Consider the following 19,272-nt stretch of genomic DNA (forward strand, 5'->3'; position numbering starts at 1 on the left):
GAATATCACCTCGAGGAAGTCTGAAAGCCTCAAAATGAAGAGACTGGGGGGCTGTGCCCGGTGCGGGGGCGCCCGAGGCGGAGGCGGAGCTCAGGGAGTGCAGCGAGGCTCGGCCCAGGCGCACGGTCGCCCTCAGCCCCGCAGCGCCCGCGAGCTGGGCGCCCGAGCCCGCGGAGGGTGTCAGCGCCCCCGTGCTGGGCAAACGAGCTCCGCGCCCCAGAGGCAGGACGGCTTCCCCCCGGCGGCGCGGGCGGCGGGGGGCGGGGGATGCTCCGGGGCCCGCCGCGAGCGCCACAGGCGAGGCCGAGGCTGACCCCGGGCCCCGCGCCGCGGGCCCGCCTCCCGCCGCCGGGGCCGCCGCTCCCGCGAGCAGGCGGCCGGCCGGACCCCGCCCAGGCGGCGGCCGGGTCCCCTGGGCTGGGCGCCGCTGGCGGGGCCGACGGGGCGGAGAGGAGCGCGGGAGGAGGAGTAGGAGGAGGGGGCTGGTCAAGGGAAGTGCGACGTGTCTGCGGAGCCTTTTTATACCTCCTTCCCCGGCGTCCCGCAGCCGCCGCCCGCGCGTCCCAGCGTCCGCTCCGGGAGCCGGCCCCGAGTCCCAGCGCGCCGGCGCCGCCGCCAGCATGTCGGGGGTCAAGAAGCAGAAGACGGTAGGCTTCCAGTCGCCTGCCTCTCCCCCTTCCCTCCAGCCCGCGGCGCCGCGCCTCCCGGGGCGCTTGGCTCCCACCCTGCCCGGGAGGGGGCGAGCGGCCGCGGCGCGGGGCCGGGGCGGGGGAGGGACGGCCGCGGGGCGAGGCTCGGCGGGACCCCGGGCAGCCCGCGCGCGCCCGCCCCCGCGCTCGCACCCGCGCCCGCCCGCGCCCCTCCGCCGCGCCCGCCCGCGCCCGCGCCCCGCCGCCGCGCGCCTCTGGGAACCTACGCGCCTTGGAGCGGTCGCGCCCGGCCAGACCCCCGAGCTTGCAGAGTAGGTCCGAACCTAGCGAAAGGAGAGAGACGAGAAATGTCCTTTCCTCCCCGCGAGCTTGCCCCGACCCGCCTTTTCTGCTGCGTGATACCCGAGCGGGTGGAGGGCTGAGCTGACTCCGGTTCTGCCAGGTCGGGTCTCTGGGCGAACGTCAGCGACAGGCATTGGAACTTCGTCCATTGACCTTCCTTGTCGTGGACTTGATGACGGACTTTCATAGAGGAAACTGCAATTATCTAGACTTACTGGAGGAAATTGCTTTTCTACACTGGCAGGCTTTAACCCTTAGCTAAATTCCGCTCCCTACTGGCATCTGGTGGCACCTCAAGTTCAGCCAGGGCGACTCCTCGCCTTGGAGTGAGATGAGGGGATTGTTTTGAGGAGGCTCAGTTTTATCCAGAATTAATCTGGGACATCCCTTTCATGGGGAACAGAGGGCTTGCCAAAGGCAAAAGTTCCTTTCCCACTCAGCGATAGGGGCTTCTATAAATTTCACATCCTTGAATATGACAGCAGTAACCACAGACTCTTAAGAGTTGGAAGGAGCCCTGTAGACGGTGCTTGGACCACACCAGAGGTGGTCTGCGAGCCTTGCTAAGGTCCCAACCAGCAGTCTGACTGCTGAACACTCCTCTTTGACTGCCACCCTGCGAGCCTCAGGTGATTATGGGGGCCACTCAATGGGCTGACTTCTTTTAAATAAACTTGTGCTTGGCACATAGTAGGCGCTCAATAAATATTTATTACTATAAGTAATATTAATGTATTATTAATGTAATACATTAGTAATGTATAATAATTTTATTACTATTATTATATAATGCTTATTACTGAAATATCTTTAAGGTGTATGTGTGGTGGATTGAGGGAGAGATGAAAAAACAAGAATTAGGGAAGGAAAGGAAAGGGGCCACTTGGTGCAGGGGCTAGAAGTGTGGGCTTGAGCAGCAAGGGAAAGGGAGTGGGGGCTCTGTGGTTTCAGGGGACCACACTGGACCAGCAAAGGAGGGTCCTGGAGGGAGGCGGCATCAATGTGAAAGGGAAGGATCGTCAGGATCTATGTGCCTTCTATAGGAATGATTTTAAAGTGGGGAGACTCTCAGTATTGTAATATATTTTAAAATATTAAGTGAGCCCGGCCGGGTGTGGCTCAGTGGTTGAGCATCGACCTAGGATCCAGGCGATCAGGGTTCGATTCCCGATCAGGGCACATGCCCGGGTTGCGGGCTGCAGCCGATCAATGACTCTCTCATCCTTGGTGTTTCTATCTCTCTCTCTCCCTCTCCTTTCCTCTCTCTGAAATCAATAAAGATATTTTTTTAAAAAAAAAATATTAAGTGAAAAATCACTTGCATTTTAGGCCTATTTAATTTGATTAATTTCTGTAAAATTCTAAATGGTATCTTCTAAACGACAAGCAACTGTGGCATTTAGTACCTTTTTATGTCAGTGGAGTTTTAAGGCTTCCTCCCTGCTTGCATCAGGAATTCTTTCCCAGTTCTGATGGGGGTGGGGAGCTTTTTCAAGCATTAGTAGTGAAGGGGCAGATGGTGTTTCCTCTTCATGCCTCTAATTAGCAAGAACCCGTGAAGTGGAGGGTTTGAGAAGACGGCTTTACAAGCTGATTGTGGGAGCTGCACAGTCCTTTCTCAGAGAGAAATTTGAGGGCCTTGGGAGTTTGGGTTTTGTAATCGCACATTTTGAACCTTCTAGTTTTTGTTTGGGGTGTTTGGGGCGTGTTCTTTTTAGGATTAAATGAACACCTGATCTAGCTGACAGGACTTCTGAACTTTTATTTAGCCCACAGTTATAATTCAGGCACCAGCACAGGTTCCCAAAAGGGTCAGATAGATACTGTTGGGTAAAGCAAGCAAGCTGTAAATGTATATGAAACCGCTGAAGCTTTAAATGTTAATTCAAAATGTATTTTGAAACCTTGCAGGCCAAAACAAAATCTGTCCACCTGTGTGACCTCTCAACTAATCAGTTATTTGACAAGTGAATCTTGCTGATCTAGGAGGCTACCCTAGAAGTGAGGAAGCATTGCATTTTCTTCATTGTCAACAGAGGATACACCGCAGTCATTGCAGTAACTTCAAATATTTGTTGAGTCCCTGCTGTGTGCCAGGCAGTATATTGGGGTGAATGCATCTTTCCCAGGATTTTTTGCCACATTGATGAATATAGCCTTTCAATCCAGACCACTGTAAGAAGAGTAAGTATGTAGTTTTGGTTTAAATAAGAGAAGGTAGGATGATTTTCTCACAAGCTTGAGAAAAAAAGAAAAGAAACGTTCTTTTTATAAGGGACGGTGGCACATTCACTCTGTGCTGGGCATCCTAAGCCTAGGACACCTACGTGTCACATCCCTCCCTACCACCCTTGAATTACCTCCAACACTGGCCACCCCCACACCTCTTGCACACACACGTAGATTAGGAGAAGGAAGGAGGCAGACTGCCTCCAGAGGACTGGAAAGAAAAGTCCTTTCTTCTCACATCATTTCCTGGATTAGCATTTGTCAAGGCTGACAGACAGTTATTATGTCCTGAAGACAACCAATCTAAAAATGTCAACTAAGGTATTAATATAGCTTTCAAAGGATCAAACAAGCCAATGGTTGGGAAGGAAGTGAAGGGGTATTGAAAGCAGAACACTCTTCATAAATGCAAGAGGTTGTCTACCTATTTGAAGATGCTGCCTAAGTCAAGACATGGATTTCATGACAAGGAACCATTGCAAGAAAGAAGAAACAGGTGCTTCCTAGAGGCCACACTGTACTGAGCCACACTGTATTTCATTTCATCCCCACAGCGGCCTTCACCCAGGAAGCTGAGCCTCATCTTTAGGGGAGGAGAAATGACAAAAGCAGGGCAGGATTTGAATTCAGGTCTGCCCAACTTTGAGCACAAAATGGGGGTAACAATGACTTACCCCTTACAATTATCGTGAGGACTGAATAACTCCTAAAAAGTGTCTTTGCACAGTTGCAGACCCAGAATAAGTAGCTATTATTATTATTACTATACCATAGTGTTGTGGTTTGGCAGACAAGAAGAAAGCACAAGTCATACCATCCTGAAGGCTAAGTAAATAACCGCCAGAATATTTATATAATATATAATAAGAGCAAATGCAGTAGTATAGAGATTGACTATTTGAATCCTTATTGTGAAAAGCTAGGCAGAAGCCAAAGGTTGGTAATTAGTGTAAACGCACCAGAGTAACCCAGATATTAGCAAGAGTTTGCCAACCATCCGTCACCAAGAAACGCAATCTTTGTATAAGTAAATTATGGACTCAATTCTTTCCACCCTTCCTGTGCCTTCAGCTGTTTCCAGATCTACCTTAAAATTAATGTCTAATTCATGCTATTCTTTTTCATCTGTTTGGAGTTTCACAAGGATAAATGTACTTAAGTCTGAGTTTTATGTCTCTGAGATAGTTTTCCCTGTCTTTCATCACTTTTCTTTGCATGCACGTGGCTCTGTGGTTTGTTCAGGGGATAATTAGGCTTAACTCAAACATGGAACCTTTAGGGACTGAGAGTCTGGGAAAGGAATCAATGATGTGAATCTCAGTCCTTGGAGATTATTGTTTATTTCAAAACCTATCACTAAATAGTAATGGGCACTCTTCAGTCCTTGTGTCTGGAAGTCTTAGGAAAACACAGAAACTAAAGGTAAATAAACATAAATATAATGGCAGTTCAACTAACCTTTCATCCCCTGGGTGATTTGTTCATATAACAGCCAAAATGGCATATATGCCCAGCAACCTGGCATAGGTCCTGGCACAGAGTAGGTGCTCAATAAATATTTGTTGCGTAAATGGCTACAGAATTCATTAGAGAATGAATTTGCTTTTAGGATCTAGAGTTTTCTTTGAATCCCACCCCCACTTCCACCCCTCATCTGTCTGCTCCTGTGGGCTTGCTCAGTTTTGCTGGGTATTTGTTATTACCACTGAAAAATTACTTTCATGGATTCTTTGAGGCTTAGGATGAATGTCCTCCCCTCCACCCAACACCCCCCTCCCCCCCAGAGGATTTGCTTTTGTTCCTGCCAGGTGCTTGGTGGCATTACTAGTCTGGAGCCACTTTAACCTAAATTTACCACTCTCAGTTTTTTAGACCACCCAGGTGATGTAGATTTGAGTTGCAATTTTGCACACAAGGGCCAGCCTGTGTATACAACTTCTCAGGGACCTCACCTCCCTACGTATACCTTTCAATGCCAAGGCAACTGTCCTTGCAGCCTCTCAGACCGGGCAGTGGTTTTATTCTGGTTCTCTTGTTGTTGGGGTGTGACTCTTAGGAGCCTCAGCTTAACATAAGGAAGGCCTTTTTATTCGCCCCACTTGGATTATGGGCTCTGATTTGTTTCAACTCCCAGGTGAGGCTGTCAAAATCATATCGGATCCACCCCTATCAGGACAAAAGTGCCTCCCTGCTCACCTCGTAGGCTCATGCTTTCCTGCAGAATTTGGCCTGACAGCTTCTTACTGTCTTGTCAGCTCTTTCATGTTTTTAACGAGATTATTTTATATTATAACCAGCCATTTGGTGTGTATAACCTAGGCCGTCATTGCTGGAAATAAAAATCTCTGCCTCTTCTCTATTCCTATGTACCACTAATGTTTCATATCATTCCTGTATCGTGCCTTTACGAGCAAGTAAACTTAGGTCATAGACAGTTACTTTAACCCTTTCCCCCTACAAAGCTGCTGAGGCCTGGGGTGAGGGGTGCTCGCTGTGTCCTGCGGCCTCTGCCGATGCCAGCATCCTTAGAGACTTCCGTCGTCCTGTCTCATCCTGTGTCACCCTCCGATTTCAGCATGTCTTCTTGCTTTTTCCCTGCTCTCTCTGGGGACCCCGAGGCCGCTGTGCTGCTCCAGCGCAACTTGGGGAGTTCAGTGAGGCTCGGTGCTTCCTCCATGCTCCCAGGATACTGCTGTCTGCTGTAGCCGGGCTGGGACTTCCAGGGGCTCTGCAAGCTGCAGAAGTCTAATGCCTCCTCTCCTCTGGGATCTATTTAAGATCCGAAGTACGCCCAGTGCCCCCCATTTTCAGAGCTCCCAAAGCTATCCAGCCCCTCTCTACCCAAGCCCGGCACCAGGCGCAGGAGCAATCCCCTTCTCAGACTCACACTGATGTCTAAACTCCCCTTGCTTCTCTTCAGATAAAGATTAAATAAAGCTTCTCATGAAGGTTAGTTGGTTGATCATAAATATGGAATTTATTAAAAATTTGGTCTTTATTCTTTCCTACCTTTTTGATCACCAAATAATTTTTTAATTTAGGATAAATTGGTGCACAAGATGGAAATATTTTTTTCTCTCTGCAAGAGCCACTGTATTAAAATTTGAAATATAACTTGCCTCTGATAGCACATGGTGTGTAAAATGACTTCCATCAGTTGGCTGGTGTGGTTTCCTTTAACATCTTATCAGCAACTCTTTCTGCATTTCAAATTTACTCCTGAATTTGATTTTGCTATAACTGGTACTGTGGAAACACAACTATCATAAACATGACAAGCTCAATCTGGTGAGCACCAAATATTAACTTTTGGCAATAAAAGTAAGCTTTTCTAAAACACATAAATATATCAAAAGCTACATCATTAAAGTTGATCATTTCTGTTCTAGGTTAACATTTGCTTTAAATATCTAGTTAACATCTGCTTTCTGTGTGTTGTTTAAAATATTGCTTTTTATCCACTAAGCTTTTTTTTTTTTTTTTTTTTTTTTTTAATATATCTTTATTGATTTCAGAGAAAGGAAGGGAGAGGGAGAGAACAAGATAGAAGCATCCATGATGAGTCATTGATCGGCTGCCTCCTGCACACCCCCTACCAAGGAATGAGCCCACAACTCAGGCATGTGCCCTGACTGGGAATTGAACCATGATCTCCTGGTTCATAGGTCAGTGCTCAACTGCTCAGCCATGTCAGCCAGGTTATCCACTAAGGTTTTTTTAAAAAAATTAAAGTTCTAATGGGCTTTATTGAATGATTCATGAATCAGGCAGTATTCCATCTATTAAATAGAAAGGTATTCCCCCACTAAGCTTCTTTCTACATCCATTCTAATATTACTACAATTACTTTTTTCTTTTTAACTTATGCCCCATATGTACTCTAAAAATCATTGGCAGACTTTACTGAGCAAGTCAGACTGCCTACAATAAAGTCTGAGATTTCTCCCCATTACCTCATTCATCTACACCTTTCCTCAATCATTACTTATGGATAATTCATGCCTTCCCAACTTCTAGCAAAATTGGCAACTCAAGGCATTGGGGATGACTTTTATTTGCATATTTTTTTCTGCTAAAAACCTGAATTAACTTTTGGGTCCTCTGCTGGTGGTCCCATTGTATATTATTTTGTTTTCCTAAAGTCTCTAAAATCCTTTCCCTTTTTAGTTCCTGTCAGATTTCACTTATGTTTGTTCACTCCACCTACTCGGCATCTATTTGTTAAATAACCCAACCAGGAACTGTGTTTGCCATAATTAACTAGAGCTACTAAAGCCTTGCATTCTTTAATTATAGTTTTTAGTTCTTTCAAACTCTATCTTTAAGTCTGTTCTAAACACAGCATTTACTTTGTCTAATTGCACCACCCCACCCCAAACCTTGATATTCTCTCAGCCTTCTGCCCAGTCAGTCTTGCAGAGGCCTTGGGCCCAAAGCAATAAAATCCCCAACTGACTTTTTATGCATTTTTAAGCTACTAAGTTAAAATTTTAAATTATTTAATTTTTATTTAGCCTGCTCCCCCTTTAAAAATTCATTTTTAGCATTCAGTTTCTGGGAGGAAAATTAAGAACTCATCTTCAAGCCCTTTATATTACAGTTGATACACAGCATTTAAGAGCTTTGCTAAAGCTCCCCGGCTATCTTTCTGGCCGGCTAGTTGGCGATGCTGCCCCTAAACTAGAGCGCTGATCCCCTAACTGCTCTCCCAGTGCTTTTCTCTTTCTCACATTCCCTTTGAAAGAGGCCCTACCCATGTTCCATACACTAAAAACAAAACAACAGAACTCCCCCCCCGCCCCCCCACACAAACACTTCCAGATTGAGTACTGAGTACAACCTTATTTAGCTTTAGTATTTTGTTTTGACCTTCTGGAGACAGAATATACAGGCCAACGAACAGTCCCCAGGCTCACTCATTCTTCCTCACGCCTTCTCAAACAGTTTCATCATTTTATCAAAAAAAATTTAAAAAAAGATGCCAGTGATTGCAGAGCGTGCAATGCAGATAAAACTATATTAGGCGAAAGTTAAAGCAAGTTCAGTTACACACTAAAGCCTCTCCATCCCTGGTGTAGGTCTCAGAACTTCCAGTTTATCTTTAAATCCATTCATTTCCATTGTTTCCTAAGTTCATAAAGTACCATAAAATCAATTACAATAACTATATGGTCTTGCCAGGTAAATTTACCCAAATTGCTGGGTCTCAATAGAAAGTCTTTTCCTAAATTATATGAGTAATTACTGATCTTGGCCCATTGAGTCACTAACACAACGTTTTGAGTAGTTACTAAAAAATAAAAAATAAATTTCCATTCCTCCATTGTGTTTAAATTAGCCACATGAATAAGACGAGATCTAATAAAACTTATACATCAATATTCCAATTAGGGAATTTGCATATGTATCAGGAGTTTCCGTTGTTAGAGAATGTTTTGTGAGAAAATGCCTACTCTGTTGCAACTTGTTTATGACCAGCACTGAGCGCTTATTATGTGGCAGGCACTGTTCCAGGGGTTACCTGGGTATACCCTCAGCTAGTCCTCACCATCTCCTGAAGCAAGTTTGTGAACTCAGAAGGGAACTCATTTAACCAAAATGTCTTTAGAGAGTGACCCACGGGAGAAGCTAAATCTTATCAGCTCCTCTGTGGCTAATAAGTTGTGGATTTCATACAGGGAATGAGATTTAATGCCAAGTAGCAAACACAGCTGGATTAGGTAACTAGTAAAGTATTACTGCTTCATTTGTAAAATATTTTGGCAGCTGCCTACTGCTAATATATCTCAAGATAATAATAATGAATTCTATTTAGAGACATTCCCCAGCACCTTTTAGAAAAAGAGTAAAAGGCATACACTAGCAAATGCATGTTACCCTCAGCATCACACACATTTCATTCCTTATGGTGACATAAAGTATGTAATTGGAAGATAAATTTTCTTTGTTCTCAGACGCAACAAGTATGGGTAATAGTTTTTATTGCTTAGCCGTACAACCATGTCAGTATTCAGCAACATAATTAGAATGATTTGTTTCCACTAAAGCTGCTAATACTTGAGCCAAGTTTTAACTGTGATTTGTAGATGATAAAAGGAAACCAGGCCACCAAGGTACTTTTCACACAATAAAAATTTGACCCAACCGGAGGTCAACTCTTAAGGATGTCGGCAACTAGATAATGCTTCCCTTTCAGTGGGGACCAATGAGGAGTGCCTGGAAATTGTGAGATTGCAAAAGGCACCTTCCATGGAGTTTGGAAGAAGCATTTCGGGAGTTGCCTCATTCTGCCATCGTAGGTCAGGAAGTCCACGCTTTCAGCAGCCCTGGGCCGTAGGCTCTGTGTTAGACGCCTCGAAGGCCTGGATTCCGATTCTGTGAACACTGTAAGAGGCTGGAGCCCGTGCTCACGTGAAGGAGTGTGGCATTGGGTGGGTGTAACTCTAAGACATGAGATTGAAATCCTTTACCGGCGAGGGGTTATGTTATTTAAATGAAGAGAGGAATGGTGACAATATATAAATTAAAGCACAGAATCCATGTCTTCACTGTGCAAGACACCTCGGAAACAAAATAATGCCTAAAGGATAGTTGTCTTGGTGCAGTTGGCCACATTTATTGAATGGGAAAATCTGGGTCATCCTAAATACCTGGTTTCTTCCATTTTCTTTTGTGTTTAGGCTGTTACTGAATAAGCCTTTTAAACATCACACTATGATATTCATTCTCGACGACATAAGTCTGCCTTGGTGATCAAGAATGTACTTTGTTGATCCAACTGGGTTCCCCTAAACGTGGCAAAGGAACAAGCATGTATTCAGGGACTTTCCATACAGTGTCTAATCTTGTCCTATGAAGTAGCTGCTGTTCTTATCTCCATCTTACAGTTGAGAACCGTAAGGCTTATTGAGGTTAAATAACTTGCCTTGGGATGCACAACCGTTAGTGGCAGAGTTGGAAGCAGCTGCCTCCTAACTATGAAGGCCATGCTTTCGATCATTCTTCCTTTTTTTCTAGATATAACTGTTCCGAAGACTGTCAGAGTGATTATTCTGATCACTTCAACACACATTTAAATTTTATCTTTGTGGATGCAGATTAATGCAGCGAAGAATCTTAAAGAGATGATGTAGTTGCTTTGAGAGTAATTTTCCTCAGCGGCTTTTTGGAATGTTGTGTAATCTTTAGAAGATGTGGATTTTAGCAAATGCCGTGAAAAGGCCATAAATGTTAGTTTGGAGGAGGCTCTGTGGCCAGTTTTAGGAACGGTAGTGTTTGGAATTGAACCCAACATTTCACCTTAATAGTACAAAGCTTCAGTGTTCTCGTGGGTGAATGCATACACTCAAGAATAAGTGTCCTTAGAAATAATTGCAGTGACTTACATGTAACTCTAGACGTTGCCTTGTTCATTATGCGAGCTCTGCACAGTCGAGCATTCATGAGTTACAAGTTCCCAAAGCCCCACAAGCTACAGGCCTGTTCTCTGGATGGACTAGAGGTTTCACTGGCATTTCCACAGCTCAGCACAGAATCTTAATCTTTCATGGTTCAAGAAGCCTGTGTCACATACAGCCTCATTTGTAGAACCAGTTGCAAATGTGTAAGAAAATACACAGAGGTAACAAAATACAGCCTCCCTTGGACCACGTACAGGGCTACCATTCAGAAGGGTAGCTGAGACCTATGTTGAACACTAGAATTATGTGGTTTAGAGCATCTTCTGAGTGTAGTTACACATTCTAGGAGACTCAATTTGATATGTGTTGTGTTTTCTTGAGGGTAATTGCCAGCTCCCCGAATTATAGTGGGGTTCCGCTAGGTACACACAGTACCTTTGTTTCATCATGCTCATCAAAGCGTGTTCATAAATTCTTCTTAATTACCTTAGTAGCTCCCCAATATAGGTAGTTATAAGTATTACAAACCAGAGATGAGGTCACTAAAATAAAGAGATGAGCCTGGACAGCATGGCTCAGTGGTTGAGCCCTGACCTATGAACCAGGAGGTCACAGTTTGATTCCCAGTCAGGGCACATGCCCGGGTTGTGGGCTCGATCCCCAGTAGGGGGCGTGCAGGAGTCAGCCGATCAATGATGTTTCTCTCTCTCTCCCTTCTTCTATCTGAAATCAATAAAAAAAATATTTTAAAAAGAGAAGTAAATTTTCTAGGGCCTTCTTGTGAGCTAATATAATAGTAGAGGTTTGCCCAAGTTTGCTCATTTAGTGATATAATACTTCATTTTGTCTCAGAAACTCAAGGACATCTGAATGATGTTTGGAATGAAGGGTTTCTTATTGGGATTATACCAAGTTAATTGTGTGCTGCAAAACACAATATGGCTTCATTTTCATTGGGAGAGCTAGTACTGTAAATGCTGTAACATGAATTAAGTGATTCAGTTAATTATACATATTTTTATGTGCTTCTAAAAATGAACACTTGAGCTTTGAAATGGAAAAAGCTATACTTTTAAATTTTTCTCTTTTTTTGTGAGTGTACATTTATTTTAATGAGGAGACTGGAAACTAAACTATTTCTTTGCTGCTGATTCAGCCTGATTACCTTCTTATTTTCATGGGACAAAAAATTCTGAAGCCAGGTCTGTCTTCATGATCTCATCCTGGCTAGCTTTGCATATAGTGCATTTTAAAAATGTCAAAGTAGGCCCTGGCTGGTGTGGCTCAGTTGGTTAGAGCCTTGTCTCATACACCAAAAGGTTGTGGGTTCGATCACCAGTCGGGACTCGTGTGGGAGGCAACCAATAGATGTTTCACTCTCACATCAATGTTTCTCTCTCTCCCTCTCCCTTCCTCTCCCTCTAAAATCAATAAAATCATGTCCTTGGGTGGGGATTTAAAAAAAAAGTTTCTCTTTAAAAAATGTAGAAATAGTCATTACCTTAAAAAGTTGATATAGACAGAGCTCAGTATCAAAACAATATCGGTGCTCCCTATTACTACAAAATTAAGGTAGTTGTTATAGTTGTCTACCTAAGTAGCTGCTGGGTCTTGTTATTTAATATATTGATAAAGAAGTGTATTTATTACTGTGCTTTACTTTTTAAAAACTATTTTATAACTGTAATTTGACTGTTTTTCTTTACTGTCCCTTGTGCTTTATTTTATGAATTTAAAAATTTTTTCTGAGAAGGGGTCCACAATCTACCAAAGAGTTTCTTGACTCAGAAAGGGTAAGAAACCTCTATGCGTGGATGCACCCACGCATGCACACACACAGTGTTTATATGTAGTTTCAGAGGATCCACAGATCCCCCTACAAGGTCCATGTCTAATATCTGCAGTTTAAGAACTCATGTCCTGTAGGTTAAAATTCAAGATAGCAGACCATATGAGGGAGGGTCTTTGTTTTGCTTTATTTTCTTAAGGCCCCTTTAAAATCAGTCACTTATAGGAATCAACCTACAATGCCTTCTCAGTTGTACTGTTGGTTCTGGCTGTCGTGAATTAGTATTTATCTCTTTCTTCCATAAAACAAGGAGTGTATATGTCCTCATAAAATAATTCTCTTGGCTTTTCTCACATCCACTCTTGATATTTTTTAGTGAGAAATGAAAAACTTCTGCTTTTACACTCTTTGATTTGTAGTTTGTGTTAGAGATTTGCATCTTTGAATTTTCAGAGCTTGATATGTATGTATTTTATAAATTTGGAATTGGATAAAGAGTATAAATGTCACCAGAGATTAATGACACTACCCATCATGTTGTTCTGTGCTGTGCACAGTTTTGTTGTTGTTTTTCTTAATTAAGGTATTTATTATTCATGTGTAAGGATGCCAAGGTTCATTCAAGAATGTCATTCTCTGCTAATATCTATGTGTTGTGAGTCCCTAGTTAGGATTCTCTTTACACCTGTGTGGGTTTTATGCTTTGTTGTTTTCCATACATCACACGCGTTCTGAATGCTTCCCTTAATTTACTGAGATCTCAGTGGGACCTTAGAGATTATCAAGCCTAATTTTTCTCAACCTTGCTAAGTTTCACAACACATTGATGCCTAGATCCCATTCCCGGAGAATCTGATTGAGGTGGTCTGAGCTGGATTCTTGAGAAGCTGGCTGAGAGGTGCTTCAGCTCAGCGTGGATTGAGAACCATGGCCTACCCTGAGTCTTTCACTGTACAGAATGTGGAGCGGTGTGATGTGCCCCAGGCTCCAGCTAGCTAGTAACAGGAGGGTTTTCTCTACTTCAGGATGCCGTTCGCCCTTTTCATACTTTGCCCCCCCTAAAATGTTAGGCTGTTTACCAGCTGATGCAGACTTCTGTGATGGCTGCATTCCTCTTGGAATATTTAAAATTAAATATTCCAGCTGGAATGTTTTAAAGCCTGCCATTCTTGTGCTGTTTTGCCATTACCTAATGAGCAGACAGCGTTCTGGAAAAATCTGGAGATCATTCTTTCTTAGGCAGCTGTTCTTGGCTGTGGTGACTGTTTATTCCTGGGAATTTGCCCTGCTCCCAGTTACAGTCAAGAGAGTAGCCTGATTTTTTTTAAGTAGCTTGTGATTCTTGATAATGTAAGTCTCCAGACCTCCCTACTGAATCTGGTTTGTCCCGATGGGAATGAATCTAAAAGGATCCAGGAGACCATGGTTCGATTCCCGGCAGGGGCACATGCTCGGGTTGCAGGCTCGATCCCCAGTCGGGAGCTCGCAGGAGGCAGCCGATCAATGACTCTCTCGTCATTGATGTTTCTATCTCTCTCTCTCCCCCTCCTTTCCTCTCTCTGAAATCAATAAAGATATATTTTAAAAATAAAATAAAATAAAATTACTTAAAATGAATCGAATTAAATAGTTGTGCCTTTTCTACCCACTCGAATAGATTTCTTGCCTTGGTTTATCTGATTATGGGTTTTGATGAACTTTGATCTTATTAGGTTTTAAAAATAATATGTCTTGTATTCACAGGGATTATTCATTATTAATGTAGTAAAGAAAAGAAAAGGAAGACCTAAAATGCAGATGTTTAGGCTTAAAAAGATTAGATGACTCACGATAATGACAGTTCTTAAATTAGCAGCAGGTTTTCTGGTTTACCATTGGTTTCTTTAGGACAGCAGCTTTCTTTTACTTTCTTTTTCCTTCTGTCTTATTTTGGAGCGAATTTGGTTACAGCTACTTTAAAAACTATGTGGCAGCACATATTAAATCTAAAATAAATTCAATTCTTTTCTTTTCCTATAATTCTCCTATATAGCTATCAGGATGGAAAATAAATTTCACCTACAGCAAGTCAGAATACCTTGGGACAGAAAATGTCAGCGAGAGAATGGCTTCGCGTCTAGTAACCAGGGTAGATAAGAAAAGGGAATTCTTGCCAAGCCCTCTCACCAGCGCTGTGCAGAACTAGCATAGAGAGCTGTTAAGTGAATTGCCTGCCCAAGGAAACTCTGTGCGCCTCTTCTAAGCCATTTTCGTTTTCTTAAGCAACATCATTTCAAAATCTTGTGGAGTAAAGTCCCTTTATCAAGTTACTGCTGAAGAGCGATCCCCTATCTCTTTATAGGATAACATTAACTGTGTAAGGTACATAGGGTGGGTAAGCATGTGGATTGTACTATGAACCACTCCATAGCTAAAGCCATGATCTGGGTCTGTACCTGCCAAAGGATGGAGATTAAAAAAATAATATGATACGGAACTGAGAAAACCATCTTTTAAAAAAAGCTATGCTTGGCCTTAGGAATAAAGATAGGCATTTTAGTGTATATTTTAATAATTAATTTTGAAAAGAAGAGGTTTGATGGAGCAAAGAGGTAAGCTGTAAAAAACACACCATATAATACAAGAATAAAACATGGATCTTTTATAATCTCAGAATCGGGAAGACCTTTCTAAGTGTCACACGAACTCAGATACCACACACACAAGAATACAGTTGAATATAAAAACACTTTTTAAATTACATGTAGAAATAGTCATTACCTTAAAACGTTGATATAGGCAGAGGCTGATATCACAACAATATCTGTGTTCTTTATTACTACAAAATTAAGGTAGTCATTATAGCTGTCTACCTAAGTAGCTGGATCTGATTATTTAATATATTAATAAAGAAGCATATTTATTACTGTGCTATAATTTTTAAAACTATTTTGATAACTGTAATTTGGTTGTTTTCCTTTACAGCCCTTTGTGCTTTATTTTATGCTAAGTTGGTTGGAGCATGAACTCATTGGTTATTAGATGTTTAGGCCTAGGGCTGAAGTCACCTAACTCCGCCTAGATCAGAGGTCATTATGGCCACAAACTCCATTCTTGCACAGGGTCCACTATCTACAAGGGCAAGTTATTGGTCAGGAGGAGCCTCAGGTGAGTGAGAACTTGAATGAGCCAGCACAATTCATTCTCTGCTTCTATAACCAACACCAGTAGTTGCCACCTTTGGGCACTCGTAATGCTCTCAGATTTGGGAACTAGACCCATATTTTCTTTCTCACTGGAGTGAGCCTTACTTTATTTGGCTTCATTTAGCTCAGTTTCACACTGAAATCAGTTTTAGGCCTGTGCTTGGCAAGTGTGAATTGAAAATGGGCTGGGGTGGGGGTTTTCTTGGCTTTGGCACCTGGATAACGAAGTTCCTCAGGAACAAGCCTTCATTCATCGTCGGAACACACTGGATTTCTGTCTTACAGTTCAGGGTGGGCCAGCAGGAGCCACGGTGGGTCTGTGGAGGGATGAATGAGCATCCTGTTCGCAAGGTGCTGAGCTGCTCCTGAATCACCTTGAATGCCCTCTTTTTGCAGCAGCAGAAATGGCCCATGTTTTAAAACTTTTTATTAAAGTATAATATATACATATAAAAAGATATAAACCTTACATGTACTGCCCAATGAATTTTCATAAGGTGAACACACTTGTGTAACCAGCACCCCAATTAAGAAACAGAATACCACCTGACTCCTAGAAGCCTCTCCCAGTCACTAACATTCTCTCCCAAGGTAACCATCTGGTCCGTTTTGCTTGGTTTTGAACTTTATATATAAACGGCACTGTATAGTCTATACTCTGCTGTCTGGCTTCTTTTGCCCTGAGTTGTGTTTGTGAGAGTCATCCGCATTGTCCATGGTGTTTGTGTTTGGTTAGCATTTGTTCCTTCTCATTGCCACCGAGCAGTGATTGTCAACCAGCAATCATTTGGCCCCTCGGGGGACATTTGGTAATGTCTCGAGACATTTACTGGTTGTCGCAAGGAGGTGGGGGGAAGGTTGCTGCTAACTATCCTACAGTGCACAGTACAGCCTCCCCCCCCACCCCCACCCCAAACAAGGCTCAGGTGGAGAAACCCTGCTGTATAGTAGTATTCCATTGTGTGAATATACCACAGTTTATTCACATATTTCTTAGAGCCTCAACTTCAGCCATAGTTTTGAAATTCTTGAAGCCATGCTTACCACAGTCTCATCAAAATAAAGAAACTACCGAACAGGGGATGTTCTTACATGTAAGGTAAATAAATGTTAGAGTTAAAATAAATTATTATGTATAGTTTTGGTCATCGACAAAAATTGTGTATTTTAGAACCGCTATAAGAATTTGAAGAGATTCTGAATGCCAATGAAATGGGCTAGCTCAAGGTTTTCTTCAAAGAATAAATACAAGAAGGATTATTCTTAAAAACAGCTTCATTGAAGTATAATTTGCATATCGTAAAATTTACCCATTTTAACTGTACAGTTCAAAGATTCCTAGTAAATTTAGAGTTGTGCAACTATCACCAAAATCTAATTTTAGAACATTTCCATCACACCAAAAAGATTCCTCGTACAGTCACTCCTATTCCTACCCTGAGTCCCAAGAAACCAGCAGTTCACTTTCTATCTCTAAATATTTTTCCTTTCTGGATGTTTCCTACAAATGGAATCACAAAACATGTGATCTTTTGTGTCTGGCTTGTTTCAGTTAGCATAATGTTTTCCAGGCTCATCCATGTTGTAGCAGGTATCGTGACTTCATTCTTAGGAAAGAGAAAAGACGAGAGAGTGACATAAGGAATGTTAGACTTACAGGGAAAGCAGACGTCTGGTATTTACCCATCCAGGCCCTCGAGCTTCTGAAGGCATTTTAGAACCAATAAGGCCAAGCTACAGGGCAGCAAGGCCCTGCCTTAAAGGGAGGGATAGTAGACCATTGTTTGGTTGCACTAAGAGAAGTCATTAAACGTGCGGCATGTTAGTAACCTTATGGTAAAATAAATAGTAACTCAGAAGGACAGACTGTTGCAAGAACAGAGCATGTGGGTCCAATGCATCTGTTATGAAAAGATGGTATAGAGAAAGGAGCACTGGGGCGAAATCGGGCCTTTTACCTAATAGGACTGTGAAGAGCAGATGCAAGAGCAGATGCAAGACCATAAGGCCTTCCAGGCGAGTGCCAGGACTTACTGCTCCTAAAAGGAAGAGCCTGGGGCTCTCCTAGGGAAGGACACCGAGAGCCACAGGAGCTACCCAGAGGCAGAACTGCCTCCACAGGAAGGGAGTTTGTGCCAAACTCCAGTGGAACGGGCTGTCCCCAAAGCAGCGAACCCCAGCCCCGACCGCCTTCCCCTTGCAGCGAGGATGTTCGAACCTGGGAACCTGTTCTTTAGCCAGGTGGGCTCATGGGGCTTCATGGAATGACCGTTTTCACTTTATTCGATCGGAATAATTACGTCGTAGGTGCAGGTGTGAGAGGCCGGGGAAGGTGGAGAGGCTCAAAGCACGCCAGACTCCTTTCTCCTTCCCTCCCTTCTCACTCCTTCCTTCCAAGGGATAGCTTTTTCTATAACAAAAACCCCCACGCCTTAACATAGTAACTAAATCTCCTTCTTTGCAACAGAAGAAACAAGATATGGGAATTTTCACATTACAAAAAGAGATCCTTTTCAAGGATTTGTTTATATAGTATTACATGTATCACGTACTATTCCCGATAGGGCAAAACGAAGCCGAACTGTTTAAACAACTAATGCAAGCAAATCTTCTATTATAATAAGCTTTTTTTTCTTTTTTTCATTTTACTGGAAAGAAAACTAAACTACCAGAAGGTCAAGCCCATGTCTTTGGCAACCCTTTTAGTGCTTCCCAAGCTTGTCTGGCCGATGCCCACTCTTCCCTCCCTCCCCCCCCCCCCCGCCCCCAGAAAACCATGTTATATCCCAGGACGGTCTGAAGAACACAGTTTGTGAAATGGCGATAGAGCCAAGTTTCATCCTTCACGGTTAGCTCCCTATCCCCATTATAGACTGGCCTCTCATACAAGTCAAACTGGGTATTTTAGATGAGAAATTCAGTGGCTCTTTATTCCCATTCAATGGACTATCAGGCTTTTATGTGCCCCCGGTGAGGTGGATTGGCTCCATTACTTATCATATACTATTATATAACGTCTGACACTACTCACCAGGCAGCATTGCTGCACCCGAATAAATTCTCTGTCGTGAAATCTTATCTTCAACATTCGAACTGACTAATCTTAGTTGAAGGAATATTTTTTGTTTTTAGTGTGTGTGCATTCAGACTTTATCTGACACTCTGGCTGCCATGAAACATGAAGTTATGCAAATAACAGGACAAAAATGAAGTGTGATATTGGAAAATCTAAAGGACATCCACGTTTTAAAAATGGTATTTTTATTGTGTCAATTCAAAGAAATTCAAGTTTCCATTTCCATCCAAGTTTAGCAAATGTCCTATGCAAGGAAGGAAGGAAGGAAGGAAGGAAGGAGGGAGGGAGGGAGGGAGGGAGGGAGGGAGGGAGGGAGGGAGGGAGGGAGGGAGGAAAGGAGGGAGGGAGAAAGAGTTGGGAGAAGGGAGGGGAAACCCGATAGTCATGTCCATAGATGAGCCCTGTTTGCTTAAGGTTTGCTGGGTTAGCTCTTCCTGCAGGTCTACAGAAGGGCAGAGCATACCCCTCTATCCCCTCTATCCCCCTCTCTCAGTCTCACTGGCACAAGTCAACACAGGGACAGCTTGTTAGGTAGGTACACAGGGTCCAGTTGGCATGGCCTTGAGGCTTATTTTTCTAGTTGAACCAAGAAGACCCCCCT

The 19,272-nt window shown here is 43.1% G+C and overlaps 1 protein-coding gene across 2 annotated transcripts in view; it reads left to right on the forward strand.

Annotated features, from left to right (window-relative positions):
• The first annotated feature begins 444 nt into the window (after window positions 1-444).
• PAPSS2 (3'-phosphoadenosine 5'-phosphosulfate synthase 2) overlaps window positions 445-19,272 on the forward strand; it is a 61,757-nt gene continuing 42,929 nt past the window's right edge. Inside the window, exon 1 of one of the 2 annotated variants that reach the window (XM_081157989.1) lies at window positions 445-647. In XM_081157989.1, the coding sequence (XP_081014115.1) occupies window positions 621-647 (27 nt within the window). In that variant the 5' untranslated portion in view covers window positions 445-620. The remainder of the gene's footprint in view (window positions 648-19,272) is intronic. The other variant, XM_081157990.1, reaches the window with a different exon arrangement.

Source organism: Miniopterus schreibersii, assembly GCF_964146895.1.
Source record: "Miniopterus schreibersii genome assembly, chromosome: 14".
NCBI classification, from domain to species: domain Eukaryota; kingdom Metazoa; phylum Chordata; class Mammalia; order Chiroptera; family Miniopteridae; genus Miniopterus; species Miniopterus schreibersii.